The 22203-nt window shown below is 44.0% G+C and overlaps 1 protein-coding gene across 11 annotated transcripts in view; it reads right to left on the reverse strand.

The window, feature by feature from the left end:
* DCAF1 (DDB1 and CUL4 associated factor 1) overlaps nt 1-21581 on the reverse strand; it is an 82310-nt gene extending 60729 nt beyond the window's left edge. For 3 of the 11 annotated variants that reach the window (XM_032290009.1, XM_032290006.1, XM_032290010.1), the window contains exons 1-5: nt 21401-21574; nt 10604-10721; nt 8412-8488; nt 4066-4139; nt 402-515 (exon numbers count right to left, since the gene is read on the reverse strand). In XM_032290009.1, the coding sequence (XP_032145900.1) occupies nt 402-515; nt 4066-4139; nt 8412-8488; nt 10604-10713 (375 nt within the window). In that variant the 5' untranslated portion in view covers nt 10714-10721; nt 21401-21574. Of the gene's footprint in view, nt 1-401; nt 516-4065; nt 4140-8411; nt 8489-10603; nt 10722-16944; nt 16992-21400 lie in introns of those variants that run through there. The other 8 variants (XM_032290012.1, XM_032290011.1, XM_032290008.1 and 5 more) reach the window with 7 other exon arrangements.
* Nucleotides 21582-22203: the final 622 nt, after the last annotated feature.

The following is a 22203-nucleotide window of genomic DNA, read 5'->3' on the forward strand; positions in this document are numbered from 1 at the left end:
CAAGACCAGCCTGGCCAAAATGGTGAAACCCTGTCTCTACTAAAAATACAAAAATTAGCCAGGCGTGGTGTCGGGCACCTATAATCCCAGCTACTTGGGAGGCTGAGGCAGAGAATTGCTTGAACCTGGGAGGCACAGGTTGCAGTGCGCCAAGATAGTGCTCTACTGCACTCCAGCCTGGGCAACAGAGCAAGACTCTGTCTCAAAAAATAAACAAATAATAATTACAATAATAAATAAGTAATTTTATTAATCCCTGTCAGGATTTCTTAGATTTTTATGATATATATTACTACATGAATAACAACAACTATAACAATGATTTTTAACCACACAGACACATTAAAAAGATCATAATTCAACTGCAAAATAAAAGTAAGACTTTTACTTTCACTAAGTACCTTTTCTTGAAAGACAACAGCAGTTTCCAGCCCTGGCATGATATCTAGTAGGAGTCTGCAAGCTGCAGTGTTTAAAGGGGGCTCTCGGCTTGTCATCACGTATGCATTTACCAGCTATAAAGAAAAAAAGAAACATTGTTCATCTAAAATTCAACCCAGTCAAATTAAGGACATCTAATAAAACTTGAATGTATTCCCATTACTTTCTTTAAGGGTACGAAATAAGACTGTAAGAAACTAAACTTTTCCCAATTAAACCTTTAATTATTATAAACATAAATTATGATCCTGCTGAGCCATGATGATATCTAACATAACTGCTTCTGCACTCTTAAAGCCAAATCCCCCCAAAACAACTCAGCAATCATAGAAATTAAAGCTCAAAGGCTGGTGCCAGTAATGCACGCTTGTAATCCCAGCACTTTGGGAGGCTAAGGCAGGAGGATCACTTGAGCTCAGGAGTTCGAAACCAGTGGAACAATATGGTGAAATTCCATCTATACCAAAAATACAAATATTAGCCAAGCATGACGGTACATGCCTATAATCCCAGCTACATGGGTGGGAGGATGGCCTGAACCCAGTGAAGTCAAGGCTGCAGTGAGACCTAATCACCACTGCACTCCAGCCTGGGCAACAGTGAGATCCTGTCTCCAAAAAAGAAAAAAGCCACGAAGAAACCAATCCCCTTCCATATTCACTTTATTTTCATTGGTTGATTGATTGATTTTTTTTTTAGGACAGGATCTCACTCTGTCACTTAGGCTGGAGTGCAGTGGCAAAAGCATGGCTCACTGCAGTCTCAACCTCCCAGTCTCAAGTGATCCTCCAGACTCAGCCTCCCAAGTAGCTGGGACCACAGGTGCACACCACCATGTCCAGCTAATTTTTAAACTTTTAGTAGAGACAGGTCTCACTATGTTGCCAAAGCTAGTCTCTAACTCCTGGCCTCAAGGGATCCTCCCACCTCAGCCTCCCAAAGTGCTAGGATTACAGGCATGAGCCATCACATCTGGCCCCCACACAATTGCATATACACTTTTTTAAAAACATAAGCAGGGCAATATGAACCCCAGAATCTTGACAATGGTTAATGAAAAATTTAAATTTTATAATAAATTACATAATACATATAATAATATATATTAATAAAAGTCTTCATTTAGCACTTATTTAATATTTACTGAATCTCTAATATTAAGCAATACTATGTTCTGTGCTGGACATGTAACAGTAAATAATTACTGACACAGTCCCACCATCCAAAGATTCATAATCCAGGCTGGGTGCAATGGCTGACTCCTATAATCCAAACACATTGGGTGGCCAACATCTAAGGATTGCTTGAGCCCAGGAGTTCAAGACCAGCTTGGGCAACGTAGTGAAATCTCATCTCTACAAAAATATTAAAAAATTAGCCAGGCATGGTAGCACATGCCTGTGGTCTCAGCTACTCAGGAGGCTGAGGCAGGAGAATCGCTTGAGCATGGGAGGTCAAGGCTGCAGTGAGCTGTGATCTTACTAATGCACTCCAGCCTGGGTGGCAGAGTGACATCTATCTCAAAAAAAAAAAAAAAAAAAAAGATTTACAATCCAGTAGAGGTGACTGTTGGGAAAACAGGTACCATGAGTACAGGATGCTACAGAAACCCCTAGGAGGCCACACAACCCCTGCAGAGAAATCAGACAAGGCTTCAGAGAAGGGATTCCAAGCCAGGACGTAAAAGACGAGAAGGAAGTATCTAAGGAAATGTGGGAGGAGACGAGGGCCAGAAGGCAAGAAGTGCTACTACAGAGAACAAAGTCCAGAGACAGATTCGGTTTTTATAACAAACTAAGGAATTTAAAATTTAACCTGAAGGTAACAGAAAGCCATTAAATGGATTTTAAGCAAGAGGGTACCATAATTTCTGGGCTATAAAATGAAGACTGAATTAGAGGAGGACAAGGCAAGAAGAAACCAGTGAAGAGGTTATTTCAGTAACCAACTGAGAAATGATTGACTGAACTGTGGTCTGGCTAAACTGGGGTCTGGTGACAAGGACAGAACTAGAGGGATCTGTGAAGTTTAAGGTGAAGGGAATAATAACATCTGTAAATTCACTGTATAAGAGAGCTTGGAGGAGCAAAGAACACTTTCTAGCTGACTAGACAAGGACACCATTACTCAGCTAGAGAACAAGAGAAACGGATTACGGAGCAAATGGTTAGACATGTAAAATTCAAGGTGTACATGGGAGATACCCAGAAGGGAATGTCTAGAAAGCAGTTGAAAGTGATCTGAAACTAAGAAAGAGACACTGGTGATACAGAAATAAATCTAGGAGTCAATATAATAAAGATAATAATAGCTAATATTGGCCAGGTGCAGTGGTTCATGCCTGTAATCCCAGCACTTTGGGAAGCCGAGGCAGGTAGATCAACTGAGGTCAGGAGTTTGAGACGAGCCTGGCCAACATGGAGTAACTCTGTCTCTACTAAAAATAAAAAAAATTAGCTAAGCATAGTGGCGCATCCCTGTAGTTCGAGCTACTCAAGAGGCTGAATCAGGAGAATCACTTGAACCCAGGAGGTAGAGATTGCGGTGAGCCGAGATCCCACCATTGCACTCCAGCCTGGGCAACGAGAGCAAAACTCTGTCTCAAAATAAATAAATAAAAGCTAATACCTACTGGACCTTTATTGTGTGCCAGGCTCTCTGCCAAGCACCTTCATGCTTAATTTCATTCAAGGATTACAAGAAAGGTTTTAAATACTATTATCTCCATTATATATCTCCAGTATAATCTCCAGACTTAAAAAATAACGCTGAAGCCAGGCACCACGGTTCACATCTGTAATCCCAGCAATTTTGGAGGGCAAGGCGGGTGGATCACTTGAGGTCAGGAGTTCGAACCAATATGGTGAAAGCCCATCTCTACTAAACATACAAAAAAAATAAGCCAGGTGTGGTGGCAGGCACCTGTGGTCCTGGCTACTCAGAAGACCGAAGCAGGAAAATCGCTTGAGCCTGGGAGGCAGAGGTTGCAGTGAGCCAAGACTGTGCCACTGCATTCCATTCCAGCCTGAGTGACAGGGCCAGATGCTATCTCAAATAAAAAAGAAAAGAAAAAGGAGGCTGGGAGAAAATAAAGTTTGAATGGGCTTAAGTCTCTCAATTAACGATAAAGTTGGGATTTAAATCCAAAACAGGTACCCCCAAAGCCCATGTTCTCAAGCATCATGCCATCCCACCTCCAAAAACAAAACAGCCACAATTTGTTGAGCAATTACTATGTTTAGGAGCCGAGTAAAACAGGTACCTATATTCTCATTTACTCTTCACAACATCTTTGAGATAGAGCAAAGCACCCTTCTATCCCTCTACATGCCCAACGCATACACCACAGTGTCAGTGCAGAATCATACTGAATGCATCACTCTTAGTTTTCCATTGAAAAACTCAAGAGGACCCCTATATTCTCAAATTTAAAATCATCTTGCCCAAGAATGAGCATAGACACCTTAGGAGGCCTCACCAATATCAAAGTACAAACCAAAGAGAAAGCATATGGCCACAACCAGGACTTTGGCAAAAAACACTACTCCCAACATTGTTGAGGCCTTAGGAGAAAGCAGCATCTACAGGTGAAAATCGCTGGAGAAAAGTAAAAAGCAAACCTACTGCATTCATGAAATCATCATTCTTGAAGAGTATTCTCAGCAAGTGGCCCAGCATACACTCTGGATCTGCTCGACCTACCAAGAGAAGAGGGGAGGAACAAACAAAGGAATGATTAAGTCATCCCAGTCAAGCAACTTAGACCTCTGGTAAGGCACCTGGGTTGTTATAAGTACTAATAAAATGCCAGCAAAAATAAACAGAAACAAAAGATTATTGTGCTAAATTAGAGTTCGTAAGAACTTGCTTTAGACCAGGTACAGTGGCTCACACCTGTAATCCCAGCACTTTGGGAAGCCAAGGCAGGCAGATCACCAGGTCAGGAGTTTGAGACCAGCCTGGCCAACATGGTGAAACCCCATCTCTACTAAAAACACAAAAATTAGCCTAGCTACTCACGAGGCTGAGGCAGGAGAATTGCTTGAACTCAGGAGGCAGAGGTTGTAACAAGCAGAGACTGCGCCACTGCACTCCAGCCTGGGTGACAGAGCAAGACTCTGTCTTGAAAAATAATAAAAATTAAAAAAGAAATGTGCTTTGAAGATTCCAATGTAAAAACTTGAGACACTGCTCTCTAGCCTTCCCATCTCCTAGCATACTGCCTATACAGCACTGCTGAATTAAACAAATGAGCACTAGATCCAGACCAGCATCACCAAGAGTATACAAGGTCTACAAAAGAATCATAAAGGAACCTAAGAGAAAGAAACTTGACTTCCCATCCATAAAAAGGCAGGAAGCATGCTTCTATTGATGGGTGGCCTGGAGAAGACAGGTTCCAAGTCCAACCTCTCCTTCTACTACAATGACAACAGCAGCAGAGATGCATCCTCAAACATGTAAGGATACCCTAAGTCAGGGTGAACAGGGTGAATTCCACCAAGCAATCACCAACCCTGAAGATACAGTGACCTTGGCCATCTTAACTTCCTGGCTCTTGTGAAAAGGAGACCAGGGGCCTGGAATCGACTCAATGCACAGCCTAATTAGAAAGAATTAGTTAATGAAAGGGAGAATTATTGGTTTGTTGTTATTGTTGCTGTTTTTTGAGACAGAGTCTTGCTCTGTCACCCAGGCTGGAGTACAGTGGCTCGATCTCAGCTTACTGCAACCTCCACCTCCTGGATTCAAGCAATTCTCCTGCCTCAGCCTCCCAAGTAGCCGGGATTACAGGTGCCTGTCACCACCTCCAGCTAATTTTTTTTTTTTTTGAGACGGAGTTTCGCTCTTGTTACCCAGGCTGGAGTGCAATGGCGCGATCTCGGCTCACCGCAACCTCCGCCTCCTGGGTTCAGGCAATTCTCCTGTCTCAGCCTCCTGAGTAGCTGGGATTACAGGCACGCACCACCATGCCCAGCTAATTTTTTGTATTTTTAGTAGAGATGGGGTTTCACCATGTTGACCAGGATGGTCTCGATCTCTTGACCTCGTGATCCACCCGCCTCGGCCTCCCAAAGTGCTGGGATTACAGGCTTGAGCCACCGCGCCCGGCCTCCAGCTAATTTTTATATTTTTAGTAGAGACGGGGTTTCACCATCTTGGCCAGGCTGGTCTCGAACTCCTGATCTTAAGTCATCTGCCCAACTCGGCCTCCCAAAGTGCTGAGATTACGAGCATGAGCCACCATGCCGGCCTGGTTTGTTTGTTTTTAAAACGGAAACCTCTATTTTATTTCACTTCCTTTCTGAGCATTTAGAGAGGCAAATTTAGTCAAAACATAAGAGGATGAAGACAAGATGTGAGCTGCTGATATGTTTTTACCCAGCTGTTATTAGATCTCAAAGTAATTCACAAAAAGAAATATTAGAGAAAAGTATCATAAAAACAAAAGGACCTTAGATTACCTAATGTTAGCCGTTTATAAATCATGAAACTGAAATCCTTATTTTTAATAAAAGAAATAATGCCACTGATAAATACTACTTAACATTAAGAGTTAGAGAGGAAAAAACTGCTTTTTAAGGTCTACTGAAAAATGGCATACACTTCTGTATCTCACCCTTCTTCCTCACTACCATTTTATCCTTCTCCAGGCAATGACACTGAGTATGATCATCCATCTTTAATTCTTTTCATAATCCTATGCATTAACTTAATTTCTAATTTCACCTTCACTTTCATACTTCTTCATGCTCTGATAGCTTTATTGAAGATGTGGGTTAAATGATTAATATTGCTCTGCAGTCACAAGTAGGAATGTCTAGGACAAGAGCAGCAGGTAACATCACATAAGCAACTAGACTCTCAATTTGAAATGCCTGGCTTACTAACATGTGAGAACAAAAGTAAAAGAAACAGCAATAAACTCTAAACATTCAGGTGAATATACAATGTCCTTATTTTTATAACTCCCATTCATTCACACTCTCTTTCCACACACACAATTTCTTTCTTTTTTTTGAGTTTCATTCTTGTTGCCCAGGCTGGAGTGCAATGGCGCAATCTCAGCTCACTGCAACCTCTGCCTCCCGGGTTCAAGCGATTCTCCTGCCTCAGCCTCCTGAGTAGCTGGGATTATAGGCATGCACCACCACACCCAACTAATTTTGTATTTTTAGTAGAGACAGGGTTTTTCCATGTTGGCCAAGCTAGTCTCGAACTCCCAACCTCAGGTGATCCACCTGCCTCGGCCTCCCAAAATGCTAGGATTACAGCTGTGAGCCACTGTGCCCGGCCAAAATTTCAGACTCCTCTTCACAAAAGATTGCTTCTGGCTATAGAGCTTATATGCATTGTGGGCCCATGTATGACTTAAGTTTTGCCCACTGGTGATTGACCTTACAGAAAACATAAAATGGCAGCCTCAAGTCCCTCATAATTGTGTATCACTGTAACAAATTTCATGCCAAAGCAGGTGCTGGCATGGCTTTATTTAAATTAGCCCAAAATTGGCCAGGCACAGTGGCTCATGCCTGTAATCCCAGCACTTTGGGTGGCAGAGGCGGGTGGATCACTTCAGGTAGGGAGTTTGAGACCAGCTTGGCCAACACAGTGAAACCCCGTCTCTACTAAAAGTATAAAACTTACCCGAGCATGGTGGTGCATGCTTGTAATCCCAGCTACTCACGACACTAAGGCACAAGAATCGATTGAACCCAAGAAGCAGTGGTTGCAGTGAGCCAAGATTGTGCCACTGCATTACAAGCTGGGTGACAGAGCAAGACTCCATCTCAATATATATATATATATATGCAAGCAAGCTCGAAATAAAACCATATTAACAGGAGAAAGCATATGTTAGCTCTTCAGGACAACAATGCAGACATCAAGGTCAAGGTTCCAAGTATTAACTTCCTAACTAAAAGCAAGACACTGAATGTTTTCTCAACTATATTTCCCCAACAGTAAAAGGATAATTATTATTAGAACAATGAAGGCACAGAAAAGAACACCTTTTGCTTTTATGGTTTAAAAAAGTTGGCGGGGCAGACGGGCACAGGGGCTCATGTCTATAATCCCAGCACTTTGGGAGGCCAAGGTGGGTAGATCACAAGGTCAGGAGATCAAGACCATCCTGGCCAATATGGTGAAACCCCATCTCTACTAAAAATATAAAAATTAGCTGTGCGTGGTGGCAAGTACCTGTAGTCCCAGCTACTTGGGAGACTGAGGCAGGAGAATCACTTGAACCTGGGAGGAGGTTGCAGTGAGCCAAGATTGTGCCACTGCACTCTAGCCTGGCAACAGACCAAGACTCCGTCTCAAAAAAAAAAAAAAAAAAAAATTTGGCTGGGCACAGTGGCTCATGCCTACAATCCCAGCACTTCTGGGAGGCCCAGGGAGGGCAGCTTGTGTCCAGGAGTTCCTGACCAACCTAGGCAGCAAAGCAAGACCCAATCTCTACAAAAAAATTAAAAAATTAGCCAGGCATGATGGCACATGTCTGTAGTCCCAGCTACTCAGGAGGCTGTGATGGTAGGATCACTTAAGCCAGGCTATTCAGGCTGCAGTGAGCTATGATCATGACACTGCACTGCAATCTGAGCAACAGAGTACCTGTCTCCAAAAAAGAAAAAGTCAAAAAGGAAGACCATTTTGCTTTTTAATTCTGTCACCACACCAACTGAGTTAACTAAAATACACCTACTTTTGTTCCTTTAGGTTATGTGATATTTGATCAGTAAGTATCAGAAATATTTCCATTTTTTTCCAGAAGTTTATTTTTCCTCACTGCCTCCACCTTGAGCAGCATTTTAACAAATAAAAGGTCTTAAAACTTACCACAGAAGATGCTATTTCAATTCAAAAATATTCCCATAAGCAATTTTTCTTTTAAAAAAAAAAAAAAGACCACTTATTAGAAGTGTCTTTAAAAAAAAAAGATCCACGCTTAAGAGCACAAGCCTTACCAGGATGTCGATCATCAAATGGGTCTGGATCCCCTTTACGATATTCTTCAGTTTCTTTTTCAATCAATTCAGACATCCTAGCACAAAGGGAACAAGGGGTCAACTCTGGACAAGCATACAAAAAATGCAACATCACCTGTAACCGTCAACTCAACAGTCAAGGTACAAAATAAAAGCAAAGTTAGAAAAAGGCTACTTCTTTTGATGAACATAGAAATCTAAACAATTGGCTGGGCGCGGTGGCTCACACCGATAATCCCAGCACTTTGGGAGGTCGAGGCGGGTGGATCACGAGGTCAAAAGATCAAGACCATCCTGGTCAACATGGTGAAACCCTATCTCTACTAAAAATACAAAAATTAGCTGGGCATGGTGGTGTGCGCCTGTAGGCCCAGCTACTCGGGAGGCTGAGGCAGGAGAATTGCTTGAACCTGGAAGGTGAGAGTTGCACTGAACCGAGATCACACCACTGCGCTCCAGCCTGGGGGAGAGAGCAAGACTCCATCTCGAAAAAATAAAATAAAATAAAAGGCCAGGTGCAGTGGCTCACGCCCATAATCCCAGCACTTTGGGAGGCCTAAGCTGGTGGATCACTTGAAATCAGTTCAAGACTAGCCTGGCCAAAATGGCAAAACCCTATCTTTACTAAAAATACAAAAATTAGCCAGGCGTGGTGGCAGGCACCTATAATCCCAGCTACTCGGGAGGCTGAGGCAGGAAGAACTGCTTGAAACTGGGAGGTGGGGGCTGTGGTGAACTGAGATTGTGCCACTACACTCCAGCCTGGGCAACAGAGCAAGACTCCATTCCCCCCAAAAATTTCAAAAGCTCTTCAGTTTAAAACCAAGGTAGGGAATGAAAAAGTGTCAAGTTATAAATAAATGAGGAGAGACACAGAAATGAGGATAAGCTCTGTTTTGGATATGGTCTGTTTCAGGTGTCTGTGGAAGGGCCAAGTAGGCTGGCACAGTGGTTTCACCTGTAATCCCAGCACTTTGGGAGGCTGAGGCAGGAGGACTGCTTGACCCCAGATGTTCAAGACCAGCCTGGGTAACGCAGGGAGACTCTTCCTCTACAAACAATTTAAAAATTAGCCAGGTGTGGTGGTGCACACCTGTGGTCTCAACTAGTAGGGAGGCTGAGGTAGGAAGATGGCTTGAGCCCAGGAGATCCAGGCTGCAGTGAGCTGAGATCACGCCACTACAGCCTGGCGACAGTGTGAGACCCTGTTTCCAAAAAAAAAAAAAAAAAAAGCCAGAAGAGCCAGGAAAAGATATATTATTCACCAAGCAATTGAGAAATGAGTCAAATTTTTATTTATTTGTTTAATTTAAATAGGCCAGGCACGGTGGCTCACACCTGTAATCCCAGCACTTTGGGAGCCTGAGGCAAGTGGATCACCTGAGCTCAGGAGTTCAAGACCAGTCTGGGCAACATGGTGAAACCCCGTCTCTATAAAAAAAAATACAAAAATTAGCTGGGCATGGTGGCGGGTACCTGTAATCCCAGCTACTCAGGAGGCTGAGGCAGGAGAATCACTTTAACCCAGGAGGCGGAGGTTGCAGTGAGCTGAGATCACGCCATCGCAATCCAGCCTAGGCAACAAGAGCGAAACTCCATCTCAAAAAATTTTTTTTTTTTTTTTTTTTTTTTTTTTTTTTTGGGACGGAGTTTCACTCTTGTTACCCAGGCTGAAGTGCAATGGCGCGATCTCGGCTCACCGCAGCCTCCGCCTCCTGGGTTCAGGCAATTCTCCTGCCTCAGCCTCCTGAGTAGCTGGGATTACAGGCACGCGCCACCATGCCCAGCTAATTTTTTGTAGTTTTAGTAGAGACGGGGTTTCACCATGTTGACCAGGATGGTCTCGATCTCTTGACCTCGTGATCCACCCGCCTCGGCCTCCCAAAGTGCTGGGATTACAGGCGTGAGCCACCGCGCCCAGCAAAAAATTTTTTTTTTAAATAAGAAAATTAAAGAGCTTCAGGAAGTAGGGAGACAAACACTAAATCTGAGGAAAGAAAAAGACTTATTTAGAATTTACAGTCAAGGTAAAAATGTTCCTATGCTATTCTCCACACCAATTTTTGCTTGTTTTTAAACCAGTTTGTGTTTGTGTGTGTATGAAGAAATCTAGTGTATGAGTTGTATCTGAGGTTTTTTATTAAACTAGGTTTTAAAGAAATTATTCGTACCTGGTAAGGATAGGTACCATGTCCTGCCCACTGCCATGTTCCTTTTCCCACTGCTCCAGCAGGGTAGTGAGCTCAGCTTTGGAGTCCACATGTACCACTACTGTAGTCATGGCTTTGCCTAAAGCAGCAAAAAAAAAAAAGAAAAAAGAAAAACAATAAATGAAAAGCAAATAAAAGTGAAGAAGGGGTAGAAAAGAGATAAGAAGGCAAGAAGAAGAATTAAAAAGGGATATTTAACACCTTGGACCCTTCAGAATTATTTGTGGTGCAGTGGAAAACCTGGGATACTCATCAAGCCTACACACCCAACCAGTCATGATGAACAAGTACTTTCACCTTTCTCTGCCTCAGCTTCAAATGTCAAATGAGGCAAGAAGCTGGATCAAAATGGTGATTCTTAAGCTTTCTAGGAGCCCCTTTGAAAATCAGACAAAAATTATAATATCTTTCACTCATCAAAATGAATTTACTGTCAGGCACGGTGGCTCATGAATATAATCACAGCACTTTGGGAGGCTGGGGCAGGCTGATCACTTGAGGTCAGGAGTTTGAGACCAGCCTGGCCAACATGGTAAAACCCTGTCTCTACTAAAAATACAAAAATTAGCTGGGCGTGGTGACAGGTGCCTGTAATCCCAGCTACTTGGGAGGCTGAGGTATTAGAATTGCTTGAACCTGGGAGGCAGAGACTGCCTTGAGCCAAGATCTTGCCTCTGAACTCCAGCCTGGGTCTCAAAAAAAGAAAAAAAAAAAATTTACCTAATGCCTACCTGTAATACATACAATAATCCCAGGCCTCGATCTCTGAGGTCTAAAACTTTGTGCTTACTTTTTTTTCTACACCAGGACCACCAGAAAATGCTTACTTTTTTTAATACAAAATGTGGCCAAAACTACTTCCAAAAATACTTTGCTCTTGTTAGTCCTTTGAGCTAAGTTCTATGAAAAAGAAATGGCACACTCCTGTTAATTCCTTTTTTTTTTTTTTTTTTGAGACGGAGTGTTACTCTGTAGCCCAGGCTGGAGTACAGTGGCACAATCTCAGCTCACGGAAACCTCCGCCTCCCGGGTTCAAGCAATTCTACTGCCTCAGCCTCCCAAGTAGCTCGGATTACAGGCATGCACGACCATGCCCAGCTAATTTTTGTATTTTTAGTAGAGATGGGGTTTCTCCATGTTGGTAAGGCTGGTTTCGAACCCATGACCTCAGGTGATCCACCCACTTTGGTCTCTCAAAGTGCTGGGATTAAAGGCGTGAGCCACAGTGTCCAGCCCTGTTAATTCTTAAGAGAAGGCCAAGAAATAAAATGGACACTACTGCCAGCATGAAAGTTGAGAAGAAACATTACTCATCTATCCTTCAAGTTTCCTAACCTCTCTCACAGCTGATTTCCTGACAGGAAGAGGCCAGAAGAGAGGCAGAGAAAGTTGGCTGGGTTGAGAGGTCAAACCAGGGATGCAGAAGGGCAGGGACCTGAGGTGAGCTTTGGAGGACCACATAAGACACCCACATAAGAGAGGCTTATAAGGAGATACAAAAGGGATAAATGAGATGCAAATGTTTTTGACAGTTTATAGCATCAACTTCCTTATAAAAGTAGCCTTAAAATCAAAATGTCATATTCTGCCACGCAAAATGTGTATCTTCTCAGAAACAGCAACCATTCCATAAAAACAGTTTCACACCATAAACGAACTACTAGCTGATCTAAAATGAACTCTTCTAAAGATATCTACCATAAAACCGGCCGGGCACGGTGGCTCACGCCTGTAATCCCACCACTTTGGGAGGCCAAGGTGGATGGATCACAAGGTCAGGAGTTAGAGATCAGCCTAGCCAACGTGGTGAAATCCCGTCTCTACTAAAAATATAAAAATCAGCCAGGTGTGGTGGCGCGTGCCTGTAATCCCAGCTACTCAGGAGGCTGAGGCATGAGAATTGCTTGAACCAAAGAGGCAGAGGTTGCAATGAGCCAAGATTGCGCCACTGCAGTCCAGCCTGGGCAACAGAGTGAGACTGTCTCAAAAAACAAAACAAAAAAACCACACTGTACTGGAGTCCTAGCCAGAGTAAGTAGACAAGAAAAAGAAATATAAAGTATCCAAGTTGAAAAGGAAGAAGTAAAATTATCTTTATTCCCAGATGACATAATCCTATATACAGAAAAGCCTAAATAATCCACATAAAAATTATTAGAATAAATGAATTCAGCAAAGTTGCAGGGTAGAAGAACAACACACAAAAATCAATTGTACTGCTATACACTAGCAATAAACAGTATGAAAGTAAGAGAACAGGCCGGGCGCGGTGGCTCAAGCCTGTAATCCCAGCACTTTGGGAGGCGCAGGCGGGTGGATCACGAGGTCAAGAGATCGAGACCATCCTGGTCAACATGGTGAAACCCCGTCTCTATTAAAAAAACAAAAAATTAGCTGGGCGTGGTGGTGCATGCCTGTAATCCCAGCTACTCAGGAAGCTGAGGCAGGAGAATTGCCTGAACCCAGGAGGCGGAGGTTGCGGTGAGCCGAGATCGCACCATTGCACTCCAGCCTGGGTAACATGAGTGAAACTCCGTCTCAAAAAAAAAAAAAAAAAAAAAAAAAAGTAAGAGAACAATTTACAACAGCACCAAAAATAATAAAACAATTAGAAACAAATTTAACTTAAAAGCCACAAGGCCGGGAAGGGTGGCTCACACCTGTAATCCCAGAACTTTGGAAGGCCAAGGTGGTTAGACTGCTTTAGCTCAGGAATTCAAGTCCAGCTGGGGCAACATGGCAAAATCTAGTCTTTAAAAAAATGCAAAAAATTAGCCAGGCGTGGTGGTGTGCACCTGTACTCCCAGCTACTCAGGAGGCTGCGGTGGGCGAATTACCTGAACCCAGAAAGTTGAGGCTGCAGTGAGCCAAGATCGCACCACTGCACTCTAGCCTGGAAGATTTAGTGGGACCCTGTCTCAACAACAAAAAAGGCACAAATACAAGACTTGTACACTGAAAACTACAAAACGTTGCTGGAGTCAATTAAAGATGACCTAAATTTTAAATAAGTAAACAAAAAAATATTCTGTGTTCACGGATTAGAAGGCTTAGTATCAAGATGGTAATAGGTAATACTCTCCAACGTGGTCTACAAATTCAATACAATCGCTATAAAAATCCCAATGATTGGTTTAGGACCAAGGGTCGAAAATAAATTTTAAAAAAAAAAGGAAAAAAAATAAAAAATAAAAATAAATATCCCAATGACTGGGCTCGGTGACTCACCCTATAATCCCAGCACTTTGGGAGGTTGCGGTGGGCATATCACCTGAGTTTCGGAGTTCAAGACCAGCCTGACCAATATGGTGAAACCCCATCTCTACTAAAAATATGAAACAGCCAACCACGGTGGCGGACGCCTGTAATCCCAGCTACCTGGGAGACTGAGGAGGGCGAATCGCCTGAACCCAAGAGGTGGAGGTTGCAGTAAGCAGAGATCATGCACCTGCACTCCAGCCTGGGAGCGACAGAGAGAGACTCCGTCTCAAAAAAAAAAAAAAAAAGGCTGGGTGCAGTGGCTCACACCTGTAATGCCAAAACTTTGGGAGGCCAAGGCAGGTCAATCACCTAAGGTCAAGAGTTCGAGACCAGCCTGGCCAACATGGTGAAACCCCATAGCAATTGAAAATACAATGCCAGATATAGGTGATGGGGAGGAAAGCAGCAAATCACACTGCCATGTGTGTACCTATACAACAATCTTGCATGTTCTTCACATGTACCCCAAAACCTAAAATGCAATTAAAAAAATAAAATTGAATTAAAAATAAAATACAAAAAAGTTAGCTGGGCGTGGTGGTGAGCACCTGTAGTCCCAGCTAATTGGGAGACTGAGGCACAAGAATCACCTGAACCGAGGAGGTGAAGTTGCAGTGGGCCAAGATCATTCTACTTGCACTCCAGCCTGGGTGACAGAGTGAGACTCTGTCTCAAAAAAAAAAAAAAAAAGTCTCAATGACATCTTTTGCAGAAAGGGACATGTTAATTCTAAAATTCGTATGTAATTGCAAGGGACCTTGAATAGCCACAACAATACTGGGGGGAAAAAAACAAAGTTGAAAAAATCACACTTGTGATTTCAAAACTTGCTATAAAGCTACAGTAATTGGAACAGCGTGACACTGACATAAGGCTCAACATATAGACAAATACAATAGAACTGATAATCCAGCAATCAGCACTCACATTTATGATCAATTTTCAACAAACATATACACTAGCCATGAACAAGACCAGAATGGTACCAAGACCATTCAATAGGAAAAAAGTATTCTAAGTAGTGCTGCCTGGGCTCAGTGGCTCATACCTGTAATCCCAGCACTTTAGGAGGCCAAGACAGACAGATCACTTGAGGTGAGGAGTTCGAGACCAGGCTGGCCAATGTGGTGAAACCCTATTTCTACTAAAATACAAAAATTAGCCGTGCACGGTGGTGTGCACCTATAATCCCAGCTACTTGGGAGGCTGAGGCAGGAGAACTGCTTAAATCCAAGAGGCAGAGGTTACAGTGAGCTGAGATAGCGCTATTGTCCTCCAGCCTGATCAACAGAGCAAGACTCTGTCTCAAAAAAACAAAACAAAATGAAACAAAAAAAGTAGTGCTGAGGCCAGACTTGGTGGCTCACACCTGTAATCCCAGCACTTTGGGAGGCCAAGGCAGGCAGATCACAAGGTCAGGAGATCAAGACCATCCTGGCCAGCATGGTGAAATCCCATCTCTACTAAAATATAAAAACTTAGGTAGGTGTGGTGGTACATGCCTGCAGTCCCATCTACTCAGGAAGCTGAGGCAAGGGAATCGCTTAAACCTGGGAGGCAGAGGGTGCAGTGAGCCAAGATCACGCTACTGCACTCCAGTCTGGCAACAGAGCAAGACAACATCTCAAAAAAAAAAAAAAAAAAGCAAAAACAGTAGTGCTGAGAAAACTGGATATTATCATGCAAAAGAATGAAGTTGGAACCTTGCCTCACAGTATATGCAAAAATTGACAGAGTACCATGGCTCATGCCTGTAATCCCACCACTTTGGGAGGCCAAGGTGGGCAGATCATAAGTTCAGGGGTTTGAGACCAGCCTAGCCAACATGGTCAAACCGCGTCTCCACTAAAAATACAAAAAATTAGCCAGGCATGGTGACAGGCACCTGTAATCCCAGCTACTCGAAAGGCTGAGGCAGAAGAATTGCTTGAACCTGGGAGGCAGAGGTTTCGGTGAGTCAAGATGTCACCATTGCTACTGAGGGCAGCTGAAGCAAGAGAACTGCTTAAGCCCAGAAGGAAGAGGCTGAAGTGAGCCATGATTGTACCACTGTACTCCAGCCTAAGCAAAAGTGTGAGACCCTGTCACAAGGAAAAAAAAAAAAAAAAAAAAGTCATCTTTATCTTGTTATGCCCAAGACAGTGAGGGTGCATTACTCAAGTTCTTAAGTAAGTTCTTCAAGCGCTACAAAGAAATGATGGTTTGTCCAATGATGACACGATAGTTACCAACTAGTAAATATCCAGTATTCGACAGACATTGAGCTAAATTTACTATACATACATTCTGAATTTTCACAGCCATCCTGCCCCTGCCTTTTTTTTTTTGAGATGGAATCTCGCTCTGTTGCCAGGCTGGAGTGCAGTGGTGTGATCTCAGCTCACTGCAACCTCTGCCTCCCAGGTTCAAGCAATTCTCCTGCCTCAGCCTCCCAAGCAGCTGGAACAGACTACAGGTACACGCCACCATGCCCACCTTTTTGTATTTTTAGTAGAGACAGGGTTTCACCGTTATCGGTCAGGATGGTCTTGATTTTTTGACCTTGTAAGCTGCCCGCCTCGGCCTCTCAAAGTGCTGGGATTACAGGCATTAGCCACCGTGCCCGGCCTATCTTGCACTTTTTTTTTTTTTTTTTTTTTTGGTGAGACAGAGTTTCGCTCTCGTTACCCAGGCTGAAGTGCAATGGCGCGATCTCGGCTCACCGCAGCCTCCGCCTCCTGGGTTCAGGCAGTTCTCCTGCTTCAGCCTCCTGAGTAGCTGGGATTACAGGCACGTGCCACCATGCCCAGCTGATTTTTTGTATTTTTAGTAGAGATGGGGTTTCACCATGTTGACCAGGATGGTCTCGATCTCTTGACCTCGTGATCCACACGCCTCGGCCTCCCAAAATGCTGGGATTACAGGCGTGAGCCACCGCGCCCGGCCTATCTTGCACTTTTTTACACATGAGGAAACAAGCTAAGAGAGGTCCCCAAGACCAAGCAGTTGATACTAGGTAGAAAAGGGTTTCAAGGATTCAAATCTCAACTCTGCTGACATACCTGTGAAGTCTTGGTAATTTAACTTCTCCAAATCTCAATTTCCTTTTCTGTAAGATGGAAACAGTTGTTTTGCAGGGTTAAATGACAATATTGTCCCCATGATGGAATAATACAAAGCCTCAAGAAATACATAAGTAAAATGTCCTTATCCTAACAAGGGTCTGCTAGAGTATTTAGGAGTAACACACCTGCAACTTATTTTCCAATGATTCCACAAAATAAATAAATAGATAACACACACAAAAATAAAGAAAATATGGCATAATATTAACAACTGTTGGCTAGGCACAATGGCTCATGCCTGTAATCCTAGCACTTTGTTAAACTGAAGCAGGTGGATCACTTGAAGCCAGGAGTTTGAGACCAGCCTGGCCAACATGGCAAAACCCCATCTCTACTAAAAATACAAAAATTAGCCAGGTGTGGTGGCACAAACCTGTAATCCTAGCTACTCCAGAGGCTGAGGTATCAGAATTGCTTGAACTCAGGAGGCAGAGGTTGCAGTGGGCAGAGATCACACTACTGCACTCCAGGTTAGGTGACACAGGAAGAACTGTCTCAAAAAAAAAAAAAAAAAAAAAAGGTCAGGTGTAGTGGCTCATACCTGTAATCCCAGCACTTTGGGAGGCCAAGGCAGGCAGATCACTTAATGTCATGAGTTCGAGACTACCCTGACCGACATGGTAAAACTCCATCTCTACTAAAAATACAAAAATTTAGCCGGGTGTGGTAGTGGGTGCCTGTAATTCCAGCTATTTGGGAGGCTGAGACAAAAGAATTGCTTGAACCTGGGAGGTGGAAACTGTAATAAGCTGAGATCACACCACTGCACTCCAGCCTGGGCAACAGAGACTCCTTCTCAAAAAAAAAAAAAATTGCTGAATCTTAATAAACAAGTGTTCATTTTACTATTCTTTTAATTTTTGCTTGAAAGTTTTCATAATAAAAAGTTGGAAAAAATTGAGAAGCATTTCCTTTCTTAATTTGGACCAACTCTGAAATATACTGTCAAGTGAGAAAAGCTAAGGGCAGAACTTAGCGTAGAATTAAAAAGGATGATGTGTGAATATATATATATATATATATATATGTATATGTATATGTATCACTTGAATAAAATATCCCTGGAAGAATACACAAGAAACAGATTACCTATTATAAAAAGCAAGTACTGACTTACTATAGGATAAAGGTAGAACAGAGATTTCTTACTATACTTTTTTACCCTGGGTCTACCATTTTCCCACTATTTTGTAATCTGCTGAAATTGTTAAATGTCATAAAATACGTCCTCTTTTAATACACAATACTAAGTGGCCTATTCAGCAGAAATTATCCCAAACCTAAAATAAAGTCCATGTAAAAAACCAGATCCTGGCCAGGTTCAGTGGCTCACACCTGTAATCCCAGCACTTTGGAAGGCCAAGGTGGGTAGATCACGAGGTCCAGAGATCAAGACCATCCCGGCCAATATGGTGAAACCCCATCTCTACTAAAATAGGAAAAATAAATTAGCCAGGCATGGTGGCACGTGCCTGTAGTCCCAACTACTCAGGAGGCTGAGCCAGGCGAATAGCTTGAACCCAGGTGGCAGAGATTGCAGTGAGCCAAGATAGCACCACTGCACTCCAGCTTGGTGAGAGAGCAAGACCCCGTCCCCCTAAAAAAAGATGCTTATAGTTATAATTCTAAAGCAAACATCCGTAAGTATTCTTATCAAAGAAAATTTGTTCGTTTTTGAGACACAGTCTCACTCTGTCGAGCGATCTCAGTTCACTGCAATCTCTGTCACTCGAGTAGCTGGAATTACAGGCGTGTACCACCACGCCCAGCTAATTTTTGTATTTTTACCACGTTGGTCAGGCTGGTATCAAACTCCTGACCTCATGATCCACCCGCCTCAGCCTCCCAAAGTGCTGAGATTACAGGCATGAACCACTGTGCCCAGCCTTCCAGAGAAAATTTTTTAAACCCAAGGTTAGAGCTTTAAATAAAAATTTGCTCAATAATTACTACGACATATGAGATCATGTATACTGTAATAACTTTTTTCTTTTTTAAATATCAAAAACAATTTTTTTTTTTTTTTAATTAAAGACAAGGTTTCACCATGTTGGTCAGGCTGGTCTTGAACTCCCGACCTCAGGTGATCCGCCTGCCTTGGCTTCCAAAGTGGTTTGATTACAGGCGTGAGCCATCACGCCCAGCCATAACTTTTTTTTTTTTTTTTTGAGACAGAGTCTCACTCTGTCACCCAGGCTGGGGTGCAATGGCACCATCTCAGCTCACTGCAACCTCTGCCTCCCACTTTCAAGCGATTCTCCTGCCTCAGCCTCCCAAGTGGCTGGGGTTACAGGCACCCACCACCACGCCTGGCTAATTGTAATAACTTTCAATTACTGTCCTTGATCACATTCTTAACTAAAAGAACACAAGAGGCTGGGCACAGTGGCTCACAACTGTAATCCCAACACTTTGGGAGGCCAAGGCAGGCAGATCACAAGGTCAGGAGTTCGAGACCAGCCTGGCGAACATGGTGAAACCTCATCTCTACTAAAATACAAAAATTAGCCATGCGTGGTGTTGTGCACCTATAATCCCAGCTACGTGGGAGACTGAGGCAGGAGAATTACTTTAACCCAGGAGGTGGAGGTGGTAGCAAGCCGAGATCACACCACTGCTCTCAAGCCTGGGCAACAGTGCAAGACTTTGTCTAAAAAAAAAAAAGACAATTGGTAATAAACCAGTCCAATCACCTCAAACTAATATGTGGTTCATTCTATGAGATTCCTGGTCTATTAAATTTAAAAACTTGCCCGGCACAGTGGCTGAAGCCTGTAATTCCAGCACTTTGGGAGACCAATTCAGGAGGATTGCTTGAGGTCCGCTGGGCAACAGTTCAAGAAATAGTCTACACAAAAATTTTAAAATTAGCCAGTCATGGTAACCTGTGCCAATGGTCCTAGTTACCCAGGAAGCTGGGGCAGGATCCTTTGAGTCTAGGAGTTGGAGGCTGCAATGAGTTATCATCACACCACTGCACTCCAGCCTAGGCTACAGAGCAAGATCCTGTATCTAAAACAGCTTTTAGGCCAGGTATAGTGGCTCATGCCTGGATTTTAAGACCAGCTTGGGCAACACAGTGAGACCACTGTCTCTACAAAAAAAAAAATGAATAAAAGTAATTTAAAAACCGTGTAATAGGCAGAATAGTAAAACACTGTACTCAGCAACTCCCCAAGAAATACTGAGCACAAAATTATTTCCCTACATTTCCCAAATTCTCTATTACCTCTTTAACATCCAAAAATATATCCCCACTAAAAAATGGGTAACGAATAACTGCTATATAAAAAATCCAAATCTTCACATCATCAAGAAGAAAAATACTAAATCGATTCCTGTAGTCTAAATAGACACACTTGCATAAACACTAAAGGTAAATTCCAGTAAGCTGGAAAAAGAAAATGCAAGATGACACTACCAATTAATCTCTCATTTTGTATGTTAATGCATTTTAAACAGAAAGATGCTGCTAACAAAATATTAAAACATGTAGACTAATTACAAGGCTTCATAGAAAAAACAGGGTAAGGAAAAACCGAGACCAACATGACATGGCCAAGGACGAGTCATTTGTGACTCAAAAAACAACTAATACAAACACTCCAAAACTATTTCCTCAACAAATGGAAAGCCAGAGCGCTGCCACTGCAGTAAGAGGAAGTCAGACAAAAACCGTCTAGAAAGAGAAGTTAAGCAAACGCTTCTGACACCCCAGTTGAAAAATACTATGACCCCGGGAAATAGACTCCCGGGAAGCTTGGCGGGCACTCTGAGGTTTGGCTCCAGGCTGCGGGACCCACACACCTCTCTCTCCAACGCTTTCCTCCTTCATTGGGATGGGAGGAGTGTCCGGAAAGCTCCGCCCCCGTCGCACGGTCCAAGAGCCGGCCGGGTGCAGGGAGAGGTGGCACCAGGTCGACAGAAGAGAGAGTCCACCCAGGTGACTAGAGCTGGAGGCGGAGACACAGTCCGGGAAGGGGGCCGCCGTATAGTACGGAAGATGGAGCCCCCCAGCCGGTACGGTATGGAGACTAACAGGATTGGAAGGAAAAAGATAACAAGGGAATCAAACAGTGCCCCTCCTCCAGGTAGGGGCGGACACACCCCGCGCCCCCACTCCGGGCGGAAGAGTTACTCTCGGGAAGCTTCTCTTGGGGAGTGGAGGAAGAACGTGGAGGCCCCGCCCCCGGGACAGGAATCAAGAGGCGGAAAAGTCCTGTCAGGCCCCGGGCCCAGCCTCCTGGCAGACCGGCCCGCCCCCTCCTCGCCGGCGGCCCAGGCAGGTGCTGCCCCTCCCCCAGCTCAGCGCCCACTCTGCCGCCCAGCCGGCCGCGCGCCCCGCTTCCTCGCGCCCCTCCCGGAGAGCCGCCTCCCTCCATTTCCCACTCACCTTCCCAGGCGGCTCCGCCGCTGCCCACCCCCCGACCCCGCCAGCGGCCACAGTTCACACACACAGCCTCAGGTCCTGCACTCACTCTCCACTCACACACACACACAACGCGACCACGGCTCCACAGCGGCCCACATATTATGCGTCACTCGCGCACTACGTGCACCGCGCGCGCGCGCGCGCGCGCCGACTTGGCGCGAGGACCGCAAGCAAGGGGCGGGAGGAGAATGACCGCGCGATGGAAGGAAAATCGAAGAGTCCCAGGGACGCCTGGGAAATGAAGTTCCGCGTCTAGGGGCGGGCCCACCAGTCCCAATTAATGCATGAGCCCTTCGTCCCGTGCATTGACTTCTGGGATTTGTAGTTTTTTGGATAGATGCGAACTGCTGAGTACTCATTGGCTGCTTCGGAAGGCGGAAGTGAAAAGTGAGGGAGCCAGTCCTTTCAAGACAGTGGTATAATTGCCTGATGCCTTTTTAGTATCTTTTTCTGACCTGTGTACGCAAAGAGCCTCTGTTTTATTCTGCCATTTGCCCCATCTTACCTAGAACATACCGTGACCTAAGAAAATATTTCTCATAAACTTATCAGACATCACAGCACTCATTAAACAGAAGGCACTAGTTTTTCCTTTGTTTGTTTTTTGTTTTTTGTGACAGGGTCTCGCTCTGTTGCCCAGGCTGGAGTACAGTGAAGATCTCAGCTCCCTGCAACCTCCGCCTCCCAGGATCAAACAATCCTTCCACCTCAGCCTCCAGCTGAGACTACAGGTGCTTGCCACCACACCCAGCTAATTTTTGTTT

This window comes from Sapajus apella, unplaced genomic scaffold (genome assembly GCF_009761245.1).
Source record: "Sapajus apella isolate SASKATOON/1434 unplaced genomic scaffold, GSC_monkey_1.0 scaffold23, whole genome shotgun sequence".
Taxonomy (NCBI): Eukaryota; Metazoa; Chordata; class Mammalia; order Primates; family Cebidae; genus Sapajus; species Sapajus apella.